Source organism: Nothobranchius furzeri, chromosome 5 (genome assembly GCF_043380555.1).
Source record: "Nothobranchius furzeri strain GRZ-AD chromosome 5, NfurGRZ-RIMD1, whole genome shotgun sequence".
In the NCBI taxonomy this organism is placed as follows: domain Eukaryota; kingdom Metazoa; phylum Chordata; class Actinopteri; order Cyprinodontiformes; family Nothobranchiidae; genus Nothobranchius; species Nothobranchius furzeri.
Genome location: NC_091745.1, coordinates 51,806,173 through 51,821,385, shown reverse-complemented (window position 1 = coordinate 51,821,385; position 15,213 = coordinate 51,806,173). Strand labels below are relative to the sequence as shown.

The 15,213-nt window shown below is 39.9% G+C and overlaps 1 protein-coding gene across 42 annotated transcripts in view; it reads left to right on the top strand.

The window, feature by feature from the left end:
- Positions 1-15,213, top strand: part of rims2a (regulating synaptic membrane exocytosis 2a) — a 235,951-nt gene that overhangs the window by 33,123 nt on the left and 187,615 nt on the right. For 25 of the 42 annotated variants that reach the window (XM_070550876.1, XM_070550873.1, XM_070550883.1 and 22 more), the window contains exons 4-6: positions 1,535-1,633; positions 9,354-9,564; positions 10,103-10,114. In XM_070550876.1, coding sequence (XP_070406977.1) covers positions 1,535-1,633; positions 9,354-9,564; positions 10,103-10,114 — 322 coding nt within the window. The remainder of the gene's footprint in view (positions 1-1,534; positions 1,634-9,353; positions 9,565-10,102; positions 10,115-15,213) is intronic. The other 17 variants (XM_070550878.1, XM_070550881.1, XM_070550885.1 and 14 more) reach the window with 3 other exon arrangements.

Below are 15,213 nucleotides of genomic sequence, written 5' to 3'. Positions count from 1 at the left end.
ATATGTTGTACTGCAATTTAAATGAAAACTAATGATGGGTGTTTCGGCCATGCCAGTCATGTACTTTTGTAAAAGTAATTAGCATGACTACAAATCAGACATCGGCACGTCGCATGTGTGACGTCACCACAGAATCTCCTCTCCCCTAGCATAGCTGCTACTCACCACAGGGCCAGATTCATGGTGGTTCTTTCCTCCTGAAGGAAGGATTTCAAGTTCCCTGAACTGACAGCCATTTTCCCTCTGCTTTTCTCCGTGTCTGGTTCGATGACATCACTTTTGTGAAGCGCATTTGTAGTCCTGGACTTACATTCACACAAAACCTAAACTAACTTTTTTTTCCCCCATTTGAAAATAAGCACTTTCTTTGTATCAAAATGTGTCTAAAATTCATGGACATCATATGTGTAATCCATGGCAAATAACAAGCTAAATTAGAAAATAGCGTTTTTAGCCCCATTGACTTGCATTCATGTTTTTGTTCTTCCATAGTCTGGCGTGACTTAGGCTCCCTATAAAGATATAATTTTAATCGCTAATGCAACACAGACAATGTACATTAGAAACATATTAATTACGATCATTTTATTATCAATTTGTCTCGCCACAAGGATGATCGATCAGGTTCTAACAGTGCATGTGAGTGTAGATTTGTGACATATGTATATATATATATATATATATATATATATATATATATATATATATATATATATATGCCTATAGAACGTGAGAGCCAATGTGATGACGTCGGAAGTATGGACAACCCAAGTTCAAGTGAATGGATGAATGGAATTTGACCCAGCACATGAGTTTCACAAAAATAACCCAAGGTAACCCAAATTCCTAGAAAAATCCCAATACGGCCTTAACATTTCATGATTCAGCAGTTGCGTAGGCAGAATAACCCAACTGTTTTCAATGTGTAGTAATTATTTCTACATCTGTCAAGAAAAATACATATAAAAAAATTAAATCTGTGTAATCAAACATCTTACCTCCATGACATCAATGACAGTTGCTTTAACTCTAAACCATCTCATTGCTGGGCTCACACCTTTCCCTTCATTTCTGGTTTCTACCTGGCTACCTGTTGTGGCTTGTGCAGTCTTGGAGCTAAAATAAAAAATTAACTCGATGCACCTGTCTTGTCTTCAATCCAGTCTGGTTTTAGTAATCATAAATTATTACCCCTATGGTATAAGTTTGTCTTCTCTGCCTCTTTACTGGGACAAGTCAGCTCATTTTTCTATTGAATGTTGAGTCTTCTGATCTTTTTACTATCCTTATACCTGGTTTAAATATGTCTCCCTGTCTCTGTGTCCTCCGCTGCCTCTCTTAACTGTATATCTGATAATATCTCTGGTTGTCAGTGTTCTAGTAGTGCCTGTGACTGGCCCTCTCCTCTATCTACTTTACTCCAGTTGAAGTTCCTGAAACTGTTCAGTCCTTGAAACTGACCCATTTTCCAAATTGTTTTCCCCCAATGATGACTGATCACAATGTTTCAGCCACACTTTGCTTATTTGAACAGGTGGTTTCCCTTTAGTGGAATTACTGAGCTCGTAAATAACGTGCTTCAGCCCCAGCAAAAGCCCCAAAATGGCAAGGAACCAGAACCAGAGCCAGATGCGTAAGTAAGAGTACAAACCCATTAGCCTGCTCTTTCAGCAGCAGTGGAGACGGATACCTTTGGTTTATGTTGGTATTGTTGTTTCTTATAGTATTTGATGAATATTTCTAATGATAACATAAAAACTCTTGCTGGATAAAATTGAATATTCTGTTAATTTTAGAGAGAAAAAAAACGAATCAATGTATGTGTAATAAACAAAGATTGTTTTCTGCTCATTAATTACATTAAACAGAAAATGTTATTTAATGTAAAATCTTCATTTAACATTTAGATTGTTGGTCAAAAAGTAAAAGAAATATGTTATTGAATATCTACAAAATTTATGAAGTCGACATTTTTCAAGAAGACCTCACAAATTTAAATGAGCAGTGGATACTGTTGAGCTAAGACAAAAGTAAGTTGGTACATCCAATATATATATATATATATATATATATATATATATATATATATATATATATATATATATATATATATATATATATACATTGTAGTGGAATACTACAAGTTAATTATGACCAATAAGATGTGATGATTCCATATAAATATGGAATATCAACCTGATTGATCTTTGAATGTTTATTCAGAAGATTTTAGGGTTCTTTGCTTCTTTAGGGACCATAAACACTCTTCGTATTAATTCAGACAGAGTCACATATATAGTTTATAAAATTAATTTAAATCTTTTTCCTAAATTAATAAATATACATGACAAGATATGAATAATGAGATGTAGTGTAAAGGATATGGAGTGATTTAATGTGATGTGTGAAATGTAATGGAAGTTAGATGTTTTTGCAAAACCATTATTTGTGTCTGAGAGAAATTAAGAAGTCTGGGTTGTAAAATAATTGGTTGTTCGGTTATAAACTAGAGAGTTGTTTATTTATAAAAATTGTCTACAATACCCTTGGAATGAGTTGCTCTCGGCGGTCCCGATGGGTGTGGCCCGAGTGGTGAGGTCACTGGACGTCGAAACCACAATACTCAAAGATTAGTAGCTTCCTTTGAGTCCAGCCTCCCCGGCCATGAGATGCAACCCTGGGTCTGCAAGTTAGATGTCTGAGGTGTGAAGTAGCTCTTAAAAGATCTGTTTGGGCTGTATCAGCTTGCAGCGTGCACAGAGGTTAAGCACAGATTATTCAAACATTTAATTTAAACATCTTGTTCATTCAACACATATGATTATAGTAACTTATAACTGTAAAGTCGTGTAGGAGCTTCAAGTAGATAGTGAGGAATGTGGCAGCCAGGTTCCTGCATCAAACCTTGAGTCAGACTGTTTATGAGTGCGTTTACATGCAGCCAGTAACCCTTTTAAAACCCGAATATTCACAATAACCCGGTTCCGCAGGTCCATGTAAACACCGCCAAAAACCCGCCGGATATGCTCATAACCGGGTTTTTAAAAACCCGGTTACTACACCTGGGGTAACCCTTTTCTAACCCGAAAGTTTGGTCGTGTAAACGCATACCGGGATATCCCCATCAAAGCGTGTGTTCTGCGCATGCTCTGTTCGCAAGGAATCTTGGTCTTTTGAGTAGCGAGACGTCTTGTATGCATCAGAACACCGGAAGTAAACAACAAGTTGGGAGCAAAATGGCGAGTCGTGGCACAGCACCACACTTTTGGAGTGACGAAGAAACTAAAGCGAAAACAAACGCGGTCGCTATCTCTTTCGAACTGGGAAACATGTTGTTGTTTTCACGGATACCGGAACAAGAAGAACCGGAAATGAGGCATATTGCGTCTGGACCTAGTCCATACATCCTGACGCTACCCCAACGTCCGCATTTAAATCGGGTTATGCAAGTTAGGGGTAACTCTTTCTATTTATTGTAAAAGGGCTTGTAAACGGGTTATTCTGATCAACTCAGAAACCCAAATACCGACCTTAACGTGATCATAACCCGGATATTGGCTGCATGTAAACGTAGTCTATGTCTCCTTTGAGGAACAATAAGTGAGCAAAGGGTTGTTTTGGGAGTCTGGGCCCCACCAGATGGTGTTGCCTTGAAAGGTGCATGAAAGGTTATGTTGTGTCAATTTTACATACATATATGTATATACATATATACATATATATATATATATATATATATATATATATATATATATATATATATATATATATATATATATATATATATATATATATATATATATATATATATATGTATATTACTGGCTGATATTGAAGAGTTTTCCTATTTTATTGGTATCACACTACACATTTCTTCACTAGTTTTAGCAATGATTTAGAGAGGTGAGTCCAGATAATTGATGAGAATGGTGAAATCCACCAGCTTGTAGTGATCTTGTAGTTCACCTTTGCTGTTAGGCTGCATGCGTCTAATGTCCAGGAGAAAGGTTCGGGTTTCTAGCCGAGCAGCCAAGAGGTAAGAGAGCTCTGATATGCTGGGATGGAAGCAGACAATGTGCAGCATATGATTACTCATCGGCAGTGTCACCTACATTTGACCGTGTTTGACACAATAAGCAACCTCTTGAACACACATTATGTACCAGCTGCCACAGGAATTAACGTCACACTTGTTATGTTTTCGTGGGAATGCTTTACTTTTAATAATTCACTGTAGCCATCTTTTTAACTATTCAATTTACAAACTAACATCTGTTCAGACTGCTGCTGAGAATGAACATCCAATAATACTGAATTCATTTAGAGAAGTGTTTATTTTTTTGTTTATTAAATGAGCCCCAGTAGTGTTTACCAAAGTAAACACTACTTCCTTGGTTCAACTTTTTAAAAATACGTTAAATATTACAAAAAAAACCCTAATACATACAACATAACAATTAATACATAGGAAATCAATTTACTTTAACAATAATGAAAGTTTCCAAAGGATTATGAAGAACAAAAGAAACAAAACAAGAAATTAGTAATAGCTTATTATTGCCTTCAATTATAGTAGGTACATCCATAATATACAGTATTTTCATTATAGATTACTGAATATTAGCTTTTCATTTGTTTATTTTATTTATTCTGTTTAGGTCCCATTGAGATTAAAAACCTCATTTTAAAGGGAGTCCTGGCCAAGAGGCAACAAATGTTACCATCACGAAATTCCTCAGTTACACAGATACTTATGTACAAAGTAAAAAAAAAGTATAAATGTAAATGTACAAAATTTCAAAGCCATGATTATTTACTAAATTTATTTTGGATTATTTATTTACTCATAGTTAAAGGTATGGGAAACTCATTCATACATTTACAGGAGTCTCTAGTAGAATGAATGCCTTGTCGTACTCAGGGGAAAAAATATACTGATGCACCATTTCCAGCAACTAGAAGTTAACCACATCGTAGGTATGAATATGTAGACGTGCTGCTGGGCACTGGAGGGCGTAACAGCATTGCTGCCATTATTGGATGGGTTCCTCACTCTTCAAACTCAACTGGAGTCAACACAGAGTGAGCAGCTATACCTGTTTTTAGGCAATCTATGGTTGCAACAACCGGTGTGCCATTGAAAACAGTTATGTAGGATTGCTAATCACTTTTGTAGCCTACCTGTTGGGATTTTATATTTTAAATAATGTTTATTTTATTATATTAGTGTTTTAATTATCATGCAATACCATATGTCTGATTTTGTGACAAAGCAAATTAAAATGTTTTTTTTTAGTTGGGTAAACAGCTGACGCAGCGTCCCAGAGCGTCGGTATCTGACGCCGGTGGTGAGACGGACATTAGAACTACTTGTGAACTACTTAACATTAAATAGTCGAATAATGTCCGTGTGACCGCGCGCGTCAAACAGTGATGCCAGCAGAGCCATGTGAACCAGCGTGTCCCAGATCGTCGTCTCCTGACGCGCTGGGGCATCCCGAATCGTCATATATTGAGGCTTGGTCACACGCATCATATTTTGACGCCTTGGGTGTGAAAATGTGTTGCAAACATACATAATGTCTGTGAACCACATCACAGCTGAGTTTGAGACTGCAGGAGTTTTATTTCCTGATATTTGGATATCTCGCCTCAGATTGGACAATAGCAACACGACTCTACCACTGACTCCAATGTTGATGTTTTATCTCCACAAGTAACTCAAGCCTGGAGTTCTGCTGTGAGATGGAGTTGCTAATGCTAACAATTGGCTTCTACTAGTTGACATGTTCTCCTGTTTCCTGGATGCTAAAACAATAGCCTTCTCCATCTTGAGTCAAGATGGGTGAGTCCATGAATGTTAAGTGACAGTGTGGCGTAGATCTGTCTCATCCTAGAGTTTCATCAGAAGCTAATGCAGATAGGTGTAGGAGACTATTTTCATGTTCAGCCTGCATGAAAAACTCAGAGTGACAGATTACAATCAGGAATCATCATTAAAAAATGTCTTTTTAGTGTCCCAGCTTTCAGAGTGAGTGTAAACAGAGCAGCTGATCTTTGACTTGGTGCTGCAGAATCAAATGTGTCTTCCTGTAACAAAGTGTAGGACAGGATTCAGTGAAACTGAACCAGATGTTTTTAGTAGTTTTGTTTCCTAGAGCCCAGGAGACTGAATCATATTCTTTATTGGGTTGTTATCAGTCATGTCGTCAGTTTAAACATTAATAAACTCTGATCTCTGCTCGGTAAACACAAAGACTGTGGCATAATTAGCCTTTTAATCCTTACGTTGAAAGCATGTGAATGGCACTTTGGTGTTCTCACACACACACACACACACACACACACACACACACACACACACACACACACACACACACACACACACACACACACACACACACACACACACACACACCGGGTGGTGTGTTACCATTCCATTCCGTCTCTAAATGTCTGGTTGTGAGAAAAGGAAGCATGTTCATCTCAAATGCACGGCTGTTCGTGGTAAAAGGATAGCACTGCTCAATAATTTACAAGAGCTAATGAATGTTGCAGGGGGTATGTGGGCCGAAACCAGTTCTAATCGCCATATTATGAAGTCAGCCCAGTATTCAGTTTCCAAGGAGACGCTCAATTGATATGTGTCAAACAAAATACATGTGAGGAGCTATTTTTTACTTATTTGTGTTTGGAGTTAAGAGGCTATTGTAAAAAGAAAAAGGTGGGTGATATATCACCAAGGAGGCGGCTGTTTAAAGGGTTCTTAACACAGCAAATGAGGCACTCACTGAGAGGTCAGGCTCTTTGGTTTTTACCACCTGTAAATAACACGGATGTATGGCGCATCAATACCTGTGTGCATGTTATTATCTAACCCCTGCTGTCCAGAAATAGAAACACAGCCACCTATGGTTCATTAAACACCTGAGAACCTGAGAAAGTAGCATTAAGTGATGTTCTCAAAAGTAGATTTGATACCCAGCCCCGCCCCCGAGGTTTGAACAGGTGTCATCTGAATACAGGAGCTCATCTTAGCAGCACCTGACGTCACGGCGTCTGCTCTTTCCTTTTAAAAACCCCAACACATGCACTGCAGACACCATGGGCTGCATGGTGACGCAGTGGTTAGCACTGTTGCCTCGCAGCATGAAGGTCGCAGGTTCAAAACTCGCCTTTCTGCGTGGAGTTGCGTGTTCTCCCCATGCATGCGTGGGTTTTCTCCGGGTACTCCGGTTTCCCCCACAGATCACAACATGCCCTGTAGGTTAAAAAAAAATAATTGTTGTAAGTCGCTTTGGGCAAAAGCGTCTGCTAAGCACATAAACATAAACATCTCTAATTCAGCTTAAATGGATAGTTTAGTAAACAAACGGCCTCAGTTGGGAGAATCAGAGATTAGTTCTGATGGGGCAGATGGATGTGGAGCTCTTATCAAAGTGTTTCTGTTGTTTTCAAACAACCACGTTAAATGTTTCACACGCATGAATGCTGTTCATAAACCTCTCTGTAAATATGGCATCAGAAGCTTATTTATATAGAATTATGAGGCTGCTTCTGTATCGGAAATTTAAAAATAATTTTGCTGGAATAACCTTTAACTGTAGAAATATGAAGGTGAAACCAACAGATACTGATCCATCTCAGGATGATATCACCTTTCACGGTTTGTTATGGAAGGTTTTGAGCAAAGGAAACATTTGTGTATAAAATAAACCAAACAACTGATCTGGTTTCAGTCCTTCGCTCAAAACAGTGAATTATAGAAAAGTTGATTTTGTGTTCGAGTATCATTGCTGTGAAAAATAAACTAACAATCAGAGTTCAAACAGGTCAGAGGTAAAGAGAGTCACACATTCTGAGAAGATAGTACAGCAGGGTTGCATGAAATTCTCATAACACTGTAATAATAAACCAGGGATCCACTATCAAAGCAGTAAATATTTACAAGTGTCTGCATACAAATCAACTCTGACCAGCACAAATGCAGTCTGCAGGAATGGTTTGCACAGGTTGAACTTTTTTTTCGTGTTGATAGAACTCTGATGATTTTGTTCTACAGATCTTTTATTGAATCAGTTTTAACCTTCTGCTTTATTGCCTGGTATGGCAATTTATCAGTGAAAAATAAGACCCATCTGGCAGGGATTGTCAACACATCCAGTAAAATAAAAGGGCAGTGCACCTTGTCAGACACCTGGCATCGATAACTGGTTAAGAAGGCAAATATGATCCTAACCAACGGAACCCTCCTGCAATGGAGGAGTTTGTCCTTCTTCCTCCAGGGAGGATGTACAGGCTGCCTCCTAGATGCAACAGAAACAAACAAATGTTTGTAGGCAGCCTGTACCAAACATTCCTTTTCACCTGTGGCTATTAAAGCTTTAAATCAGCAGAAGTCATTTGAGATGGTTGTTTGTCTTGTTTCGTTCGGTTACAGTACTGAAATGTTGACTGCTTTATATTGTCTTAATAATGCTGGATACAGTTTTAATTGTATGGAATTTTTTAATTGAATCCATTTACATCTATTTTTCAGATTGACATCACGAGTGTATAATGATGTCCATGTTGTTGATGTGTGGATTGTGCTTGTGGTGCTCATCCAGACTGCTGTTGTGCTCCAAATTTCCCCATGAAGAATATTAAATGAACTGAAACTGAACTAAGGTCCAGTGTAGGTACCGGATCTGGCATAGATTTCCATTAATAATATAATATTAGCAGATTTTAAATCTCAGATTTACCAGTCAAACACCTAGAAGTTTGATTGGATTGGTAAATCATATGTCTGTAAGAGATAAACAAACCAAAAACAATCACAAAACGTTGTAAACTTACTAGACAAACGTATAGATTTTTATTCTAAAGTGTAACTTGTAAAATATCTAAGACAAAAAACAAACAAAAAAAGTTTCCGATATCCCAGTTTTTACATTAATCTGGGGATTTCTTTGATATTTTTGCAGAATTTTTATTTTCCCAAAGATCTAATTTTATTTATTTAAATGTAACTTAATCATACAATTGTCAATTGTACAAGATGTCTTAATCAAACATCAGTCTTGATTTTGTCAATTCATTGTGATTATTTAGATTTTCTGATTTCACATGTACTCTCACTGGTTATTATTACTGGCATAGCTTCTCACTTATGATGTAAATTCATTTCTGCACTACTTTTGTTTTGATCTATATGAAGCACTTTGTGATTCCATGTCTGAGATAAGTGCTATATAAATAAAGTTTACTCACTACTTATACTGTGCTTGTTTTCATAAAGAGGATTATGAATTGTACACTTTTCTGAGTGCCCTGACTTCCTAATCACTGCCTTTCTCATGGACTTGCAGGAAGTTACACCAGCAGTTTGAATCGTATAAGGACCAGGTTAAGAAGATGGGGGAGGAGTCAAAGCCGGCTCAGGACCAGAAGAGCGACGCCCCGACATGTGGGATCTGCCACAAAACCAAGTTTGCTGATGGCTGTGGTCACATCTGTTCATATTGCCAAACTAAATTCTGTGCTAGGTGTGGAGGACGAGTGTCTCTCCGCTCAAACAAGGTAACAGTGCATGTTTGCTGCTCTACTCTGTCCCATTTCACTTACCTAAACATACTCTCACCGATGCCCTCCTTAACCCATTTTATGGCCTATGAATTTTATAAAATCACATTCTGAGACTTGAGCTAACACTGTCTAAATAAAAATTACATTTTTTTATATAAAAATTGTATTGAATTTGTTTAATTTACCCAAATCTGATAATTTCTGCTCTTGCAGATGCTCTTGGTGGATTAAAATGTGTAATTGTTACATTTGACCACTGGAGGGAACCCTTGCTCCTTTGATTCGTGCAACATGGCACTCTAGTGTCTAAAGTTTGTAAAACCTCTGTAGATGTGGTCAAAACCTTCAGTAACCTTAAAACGAAACCCTTGTTAGATTCATTTATGGATTCCATAAAACTTTTTGCTGTTGGAATATGTGACAGCGCCAGCAGGACCTGTATTCACAAACTGTCTGTCCCCGTGTGCCCCCCTCCCCCCGTCTGTCTTCTTTTTCTGTCTGCTGCATTCCCCCTCTCATGGAATTGCAACAGGAGGACAAAGTGGTCAGCACACCCTTTCTGTGTTTCTTGGGACTTGATCTGCAATGCAAAAATAGTTTGTAAATTGCTGTGATTTGCAGACGTACACACACAGCAGCCAAGACGACATCACCTAATGAAAAGGCCTAATTGGGTTTATCTGTGAGTCTGTCGTGTTTAGAGGATAATCTATAAGGTTCTAAACAATTGTTATTGACCAAGTATAAGATATTGATTTCCCATAGATGACTTTGCTCTAACAGCACAGTCAGAATAACACTTACAGCCTCTACTGACTCTGGAGGGCTCAACATACCATCAGGTTTGACTGAAATGTCAATGTCTTCTTCTTCTCTCCTGAATGCTCAGACCCCACACAAGAAAAAATACATCACTAATTACACAAATCTTAATGTCATGCTTATGGAGAGTGAAACTCACCTGCTGTTGGAGACAAAACAATAGAATAGCTAATAGACTTTATTTATCCCACAGTGGGGAAATTCACGTGTTACCGCAGCAAATACACTTGGAGAATAATTAGAAGGTGCATGTTTGTCAGCAGAAAGCCGTTATTGAAACCTTCAACCACTAAAAAAACAAAATGAAACTTGGATTCCAGAACTATACAACATACTGTAAGAGACACAGACATAGTATGTAAATCCAGTATTGCACCGGTATTAAACACGTACAGTGATCCCTCGCTACTTCGCGGTTCATTTATCGCGGATTCACGACTTCGCAGATTTTTTCTTTCGAGCCTTATTCAAGGGAAATTCACCGATTCGCGCCATTTTTCACCGTTTCGCGGTATTTTTCTATGCGAAATATCAAGAAATTCCTGTTTTTTTCCATCAATTTCACCATAAAATGCACTTTTTGTAATAAAACTATAAAAAAAACAAGTAAAAATACAGTACTATGTGAGGGGAGGGTTTTAAAAGTCTGAATACCTGTTAAATAAATACTGTAAATATGGTGTCCCTACTTCGCGGATTTTCACCTATCACGGCCAGGTCTGGAACGCATCTACCGCGATAAACGAGGGATCACCTGTATTAAGTATTGCATTAGTGTTATTGTGTAGCAGGATAATGCCAGAACAGCAAAAACTGAGTAGTTATACTGTACACTCTCACTGCAGAGGGGATGAATGACCTACGGTAGCATCCTGTTTTACATCTGGGACGTCTCACTCTGCCTCTGAAGGAGCTGTTCATGGTCTCCATAGTGGAATGCAGTGGGTGGGAGTATTTTTTTTTTAAGATGGAGGTCACCTTCACCACCATCCGTCTTTCTTACATCTCCTCAACTGAATCCAGTGGGCAGCCCAGAACCGAGCTAGCTTGTTCAGTCTCTTCCTGTCTCGGTAAGAGCTGCCTACACCCCAACAGACCACAGCAGGGTGGATAACAGAGCCAACAACAGAGTGATAAAAGGATTTTAGCAGCTGGGAATTTACTCCGAAGGAGATGGAGGCAGCTTTGGTCCTTCTTATACAGAGCATCTGTTTTGTTGGACCAGTTCAGTTTACTGTTGAGGTGAACACCCAGATACTTAAAGGTATCCACCACCTCACTCCTCACTCAACATACTGGTGAGTGAGGAGGAGTGTTTCTCTGGAAGTCATTCACAATTTCCTTTGTTTTACTGGTGTTCAAGAGAAGGTACTTATGCTCACACCTGTCCAAAAAGTCTATGATGACTGACCCTGTACTTCAGATCATTCCCCTCAGACACACAGCCGACAATAATGCCATCAGTGAACTTGTTGTGTTGCAGGCACTTGAGAAGTCGAAGAACATGATTCTCACATTGCAGTTTTTGCACCTCAAGGTGAATGAGAGCCTGCTGCAGCAGGTAGATGTCCTGTTTTAGTTTGTTCTTTTTTATGAGAGGAGGACACAGCATATATCAGTATCAGACAACATTGGTATATCGATAACAAAAAGCCAATATCAAGCATCCCTAGTTTCTATTATCCTCTGCAAGATAATAGCTGGGAGATCGGTGACTATGTTATGCAGCTGGTGCTGATGGGAGTGGCAGCAGGCCAGCAACAGGCTGGAGAGATGTTAATGGATAGGCCAGAGCATGTTCCTTTACAAGACTGTTCTAGAGGTGTGTTTGTGAATAAAAAAAAAAAAAAAAAAACACTATTTTACAAATAGCTGGTAGCTTCCTGACCAGCCTCAGTTTGTATTAACTGAGGTCTAATCCTACAGGACCGATACACCAATTACTAGTTGGTGCTTCTATATAAAAAAGGGCTTCAGGCCTGTAAATTTCTCGTTGGTTCATGTGAATGTTATTTAACTTTAAATTATCTTTATTTTAACATTAGATGTTTGTTTTGGCCAAAAGATTAGGAAGTTGGTGTGGATTGACCCGTGCATGCAGCAGACGTGCTAGATTTAGCTGCTGCTGGTGTTGTGCGTGTAAATAACCACAGAATTCAATGTGAACATGTAACCCAAAACAGAATGTGGTGCGAAGGTGTTGCATTAACTGCTCTGAACATTTAGAAACGTAATGGTAGCTTTAGCTTTGGCTGCACCCAGACTGAAAATATAACTGTTAAAAACTCCTGTAAGACCTCCTGTTTAGTTCCAGCAAGTTTCTGTCAAGTTTTGAGCCTCACCACAGTACTGGATCCACACTTTTAAGAGTTTTTAATGACCTGTTTTAACCCTAAAATCCGGAAATTTTGCAACCCCTTATTGTTTCATTAGACAGCTGCTAATGACACCATTGGTTATGGCATTCTGCTTTCTCGGCTAGAATCCTAAGTTGGTCTTAAGGGCACGGTCTTACAGTGGTTCCGGTTTTATCTGCCTGGTAGATTATATCGTGTGGAAGTCGGCCCCTTTACCTCAGATGACTCTTCTCTGAGCTGTGGTGTTCCCAGGGTTCATTTGTTGGACCGCAGACGTTGGACTCACTGCCCTTTGTTTGCTGCCTCTGTGTTCCATTTTCAGAAAGCATAATGTTGCTTTTCATTGCGTTGCAGATGATCTGTAAATGTTTTTGCTATCAAAAGTAGGAGCTGACTTGCTTTGTTGACAAATTGAATGATGTTAAGCAGTGGATGGCCCTGAATTTCCTGAAACTAAATGATGATAAAACAGTGGGAGCAACTCCAGAGTGGTAGAAAGTCCAACCCCTCCCAAGGAAACTGGTTCCAGAACCAGAGCCATGCATTGAGGTGAGTCCGACTATATCTAATCGGAACCTCTCAACCTCACGCACCAACTCCTTCCCCACCAGAGAGGTGACATTCCATGTGCCAAGAGCCAGCTTCTGTAGCTGAGGATCGGACCGCCAAGGTCCCCGCCCTCGACTACCACCCGTCACACACTGCACCCGACCCCTTTGGCCCCTCCCACGAGTGGTGAGCCAATGGGAAAGGGGACCCACGCTTCCTCTTCAGGCTGTGCCCAGCCAGGCTCCATGGGTGAAAGCCCGGCCACCAGGCGCTTGCCAACGTGCCCCACCTCCAGGCCTGACTCAAGGGGGCCCCGGTGACCCGCGTCTGGGCGAGGGAACATGGTTTCCATTTATATAATTTATCATAAGAGGTCGGGGCTGCGCAGTGGTTAGAGCTGTTGCCTTGCAGCAAGAAGGTCCTGGGTTCACTTCCCACCTTGGGATCTTTCTGCATGGAGTTTGCATGTTCTCCCTGTGCATGCGTGGGCTCTCTCCGGGTACTCCGGCTTCCTCCCACAGTCCAAAAACACGACTGTTAAGTTAATAGGTCTGTCTAAATTGTCCTTAGGTGTGAGTGTGTGTGTGAGATTGATTGCCCTGTGTGTATCTGTGTTGCCCTGCGATGGACTGGCTCTCTGTCCAGGGTGTACCCCGCCCGATTGCACATTGACCGCTGGAGATAGGCACCAGCCCCCCCCCACCCCCACCCCCCCCACCCCCCACCCCCACCCCCCACCCCCACGATGGACGTATGGATCATAAGAGGTCTTTGGGCTGCTCTTTTTCTGATCCCTCACCTAGGACCTGTTTGCCATGGGTGACCATACCAGAGGCATAAAGCCTCAGGCAACTTAGCTCCTAGGATCATTGATTGAGACACTCAAACCGTGCACCACGATAAGGTGACAGCCCAGGGAGAAGCTGTGTTTAGTATCACAGCATAATTAAAGTATTTTTGTTTGTAAGCCCTTTAAACATGCACTGAATCAGTGGAACTGTATATGTGCCAGTTTAGAGCAAAGAAGCAGCTTAAATGTTGATTGAGGATGCAGGAGTGTAGATGAGAAGGTTGGTCAGGGGCACAGACATGAGCAGTAAAAAGCCCTTTATATTAGTTTTAATGCAAATTGCACATTAGCTTTAATTATGCACATTTCACAAGTTTTAACTCAAATTAATTATATAATACAAACATTATTGATCCAAAGGAGTGAGATATGAACGTTTGTGTAACCATGCTTGAAGGTGCAGTAGGACATGAGCTGTGTTAATTCAGACAAAGGGACACATTTTTCGTGTGACCAAAAATCTTGTGTGAAAGCTTGTGTGTCAGTGAAAGAGTTGGTGTGGTGGTGGTGAAATCAGCTTTTTCCACCCGTCTACTCTTTCCTTCTCTCACAGATGGTGACAGTGTCGTGAGAGATCCTGTTCTGTGAAATACTTGTGAATATTCACGAGTCTGTCTCTCTCTCTCTCTCTCTCTCTCTCTCTCTCTCTCTCTCTCTCTCTCTCTCTCTCTCTCTCTCTCTCTCTCTCTCTCTGCATGTGTGTGTGTGTGTGTGTGTGTGTGTGTGTGTGTGTGTGTGTGTGTGTGTGTGTGTGTGTGGTGTAGCCAGAAGAGCTGCAGTATGGTCTTCTGGCAAATGATACACTGTGGTGACTGAAAGCTAAGCAGCTGCTAAATGGATTGAAACTCTGGTAGAGGCTGCTGCTTAATGACCCCGTTGGCTGCTCTCATACCCAACTTAGTCAATGTAATCACATTTTATCAAAACATTCTTAGTGGTGTTTAACAAAAACAATCACCATCTACTGAACAGGTTGGGGTGTCAGCATGTGTTTACCCATAAAAGAGTGGCCTCTCAGCATCAGAAACAGAATTCCTTTGATAAAGATAAATGTGTCACTGTTGT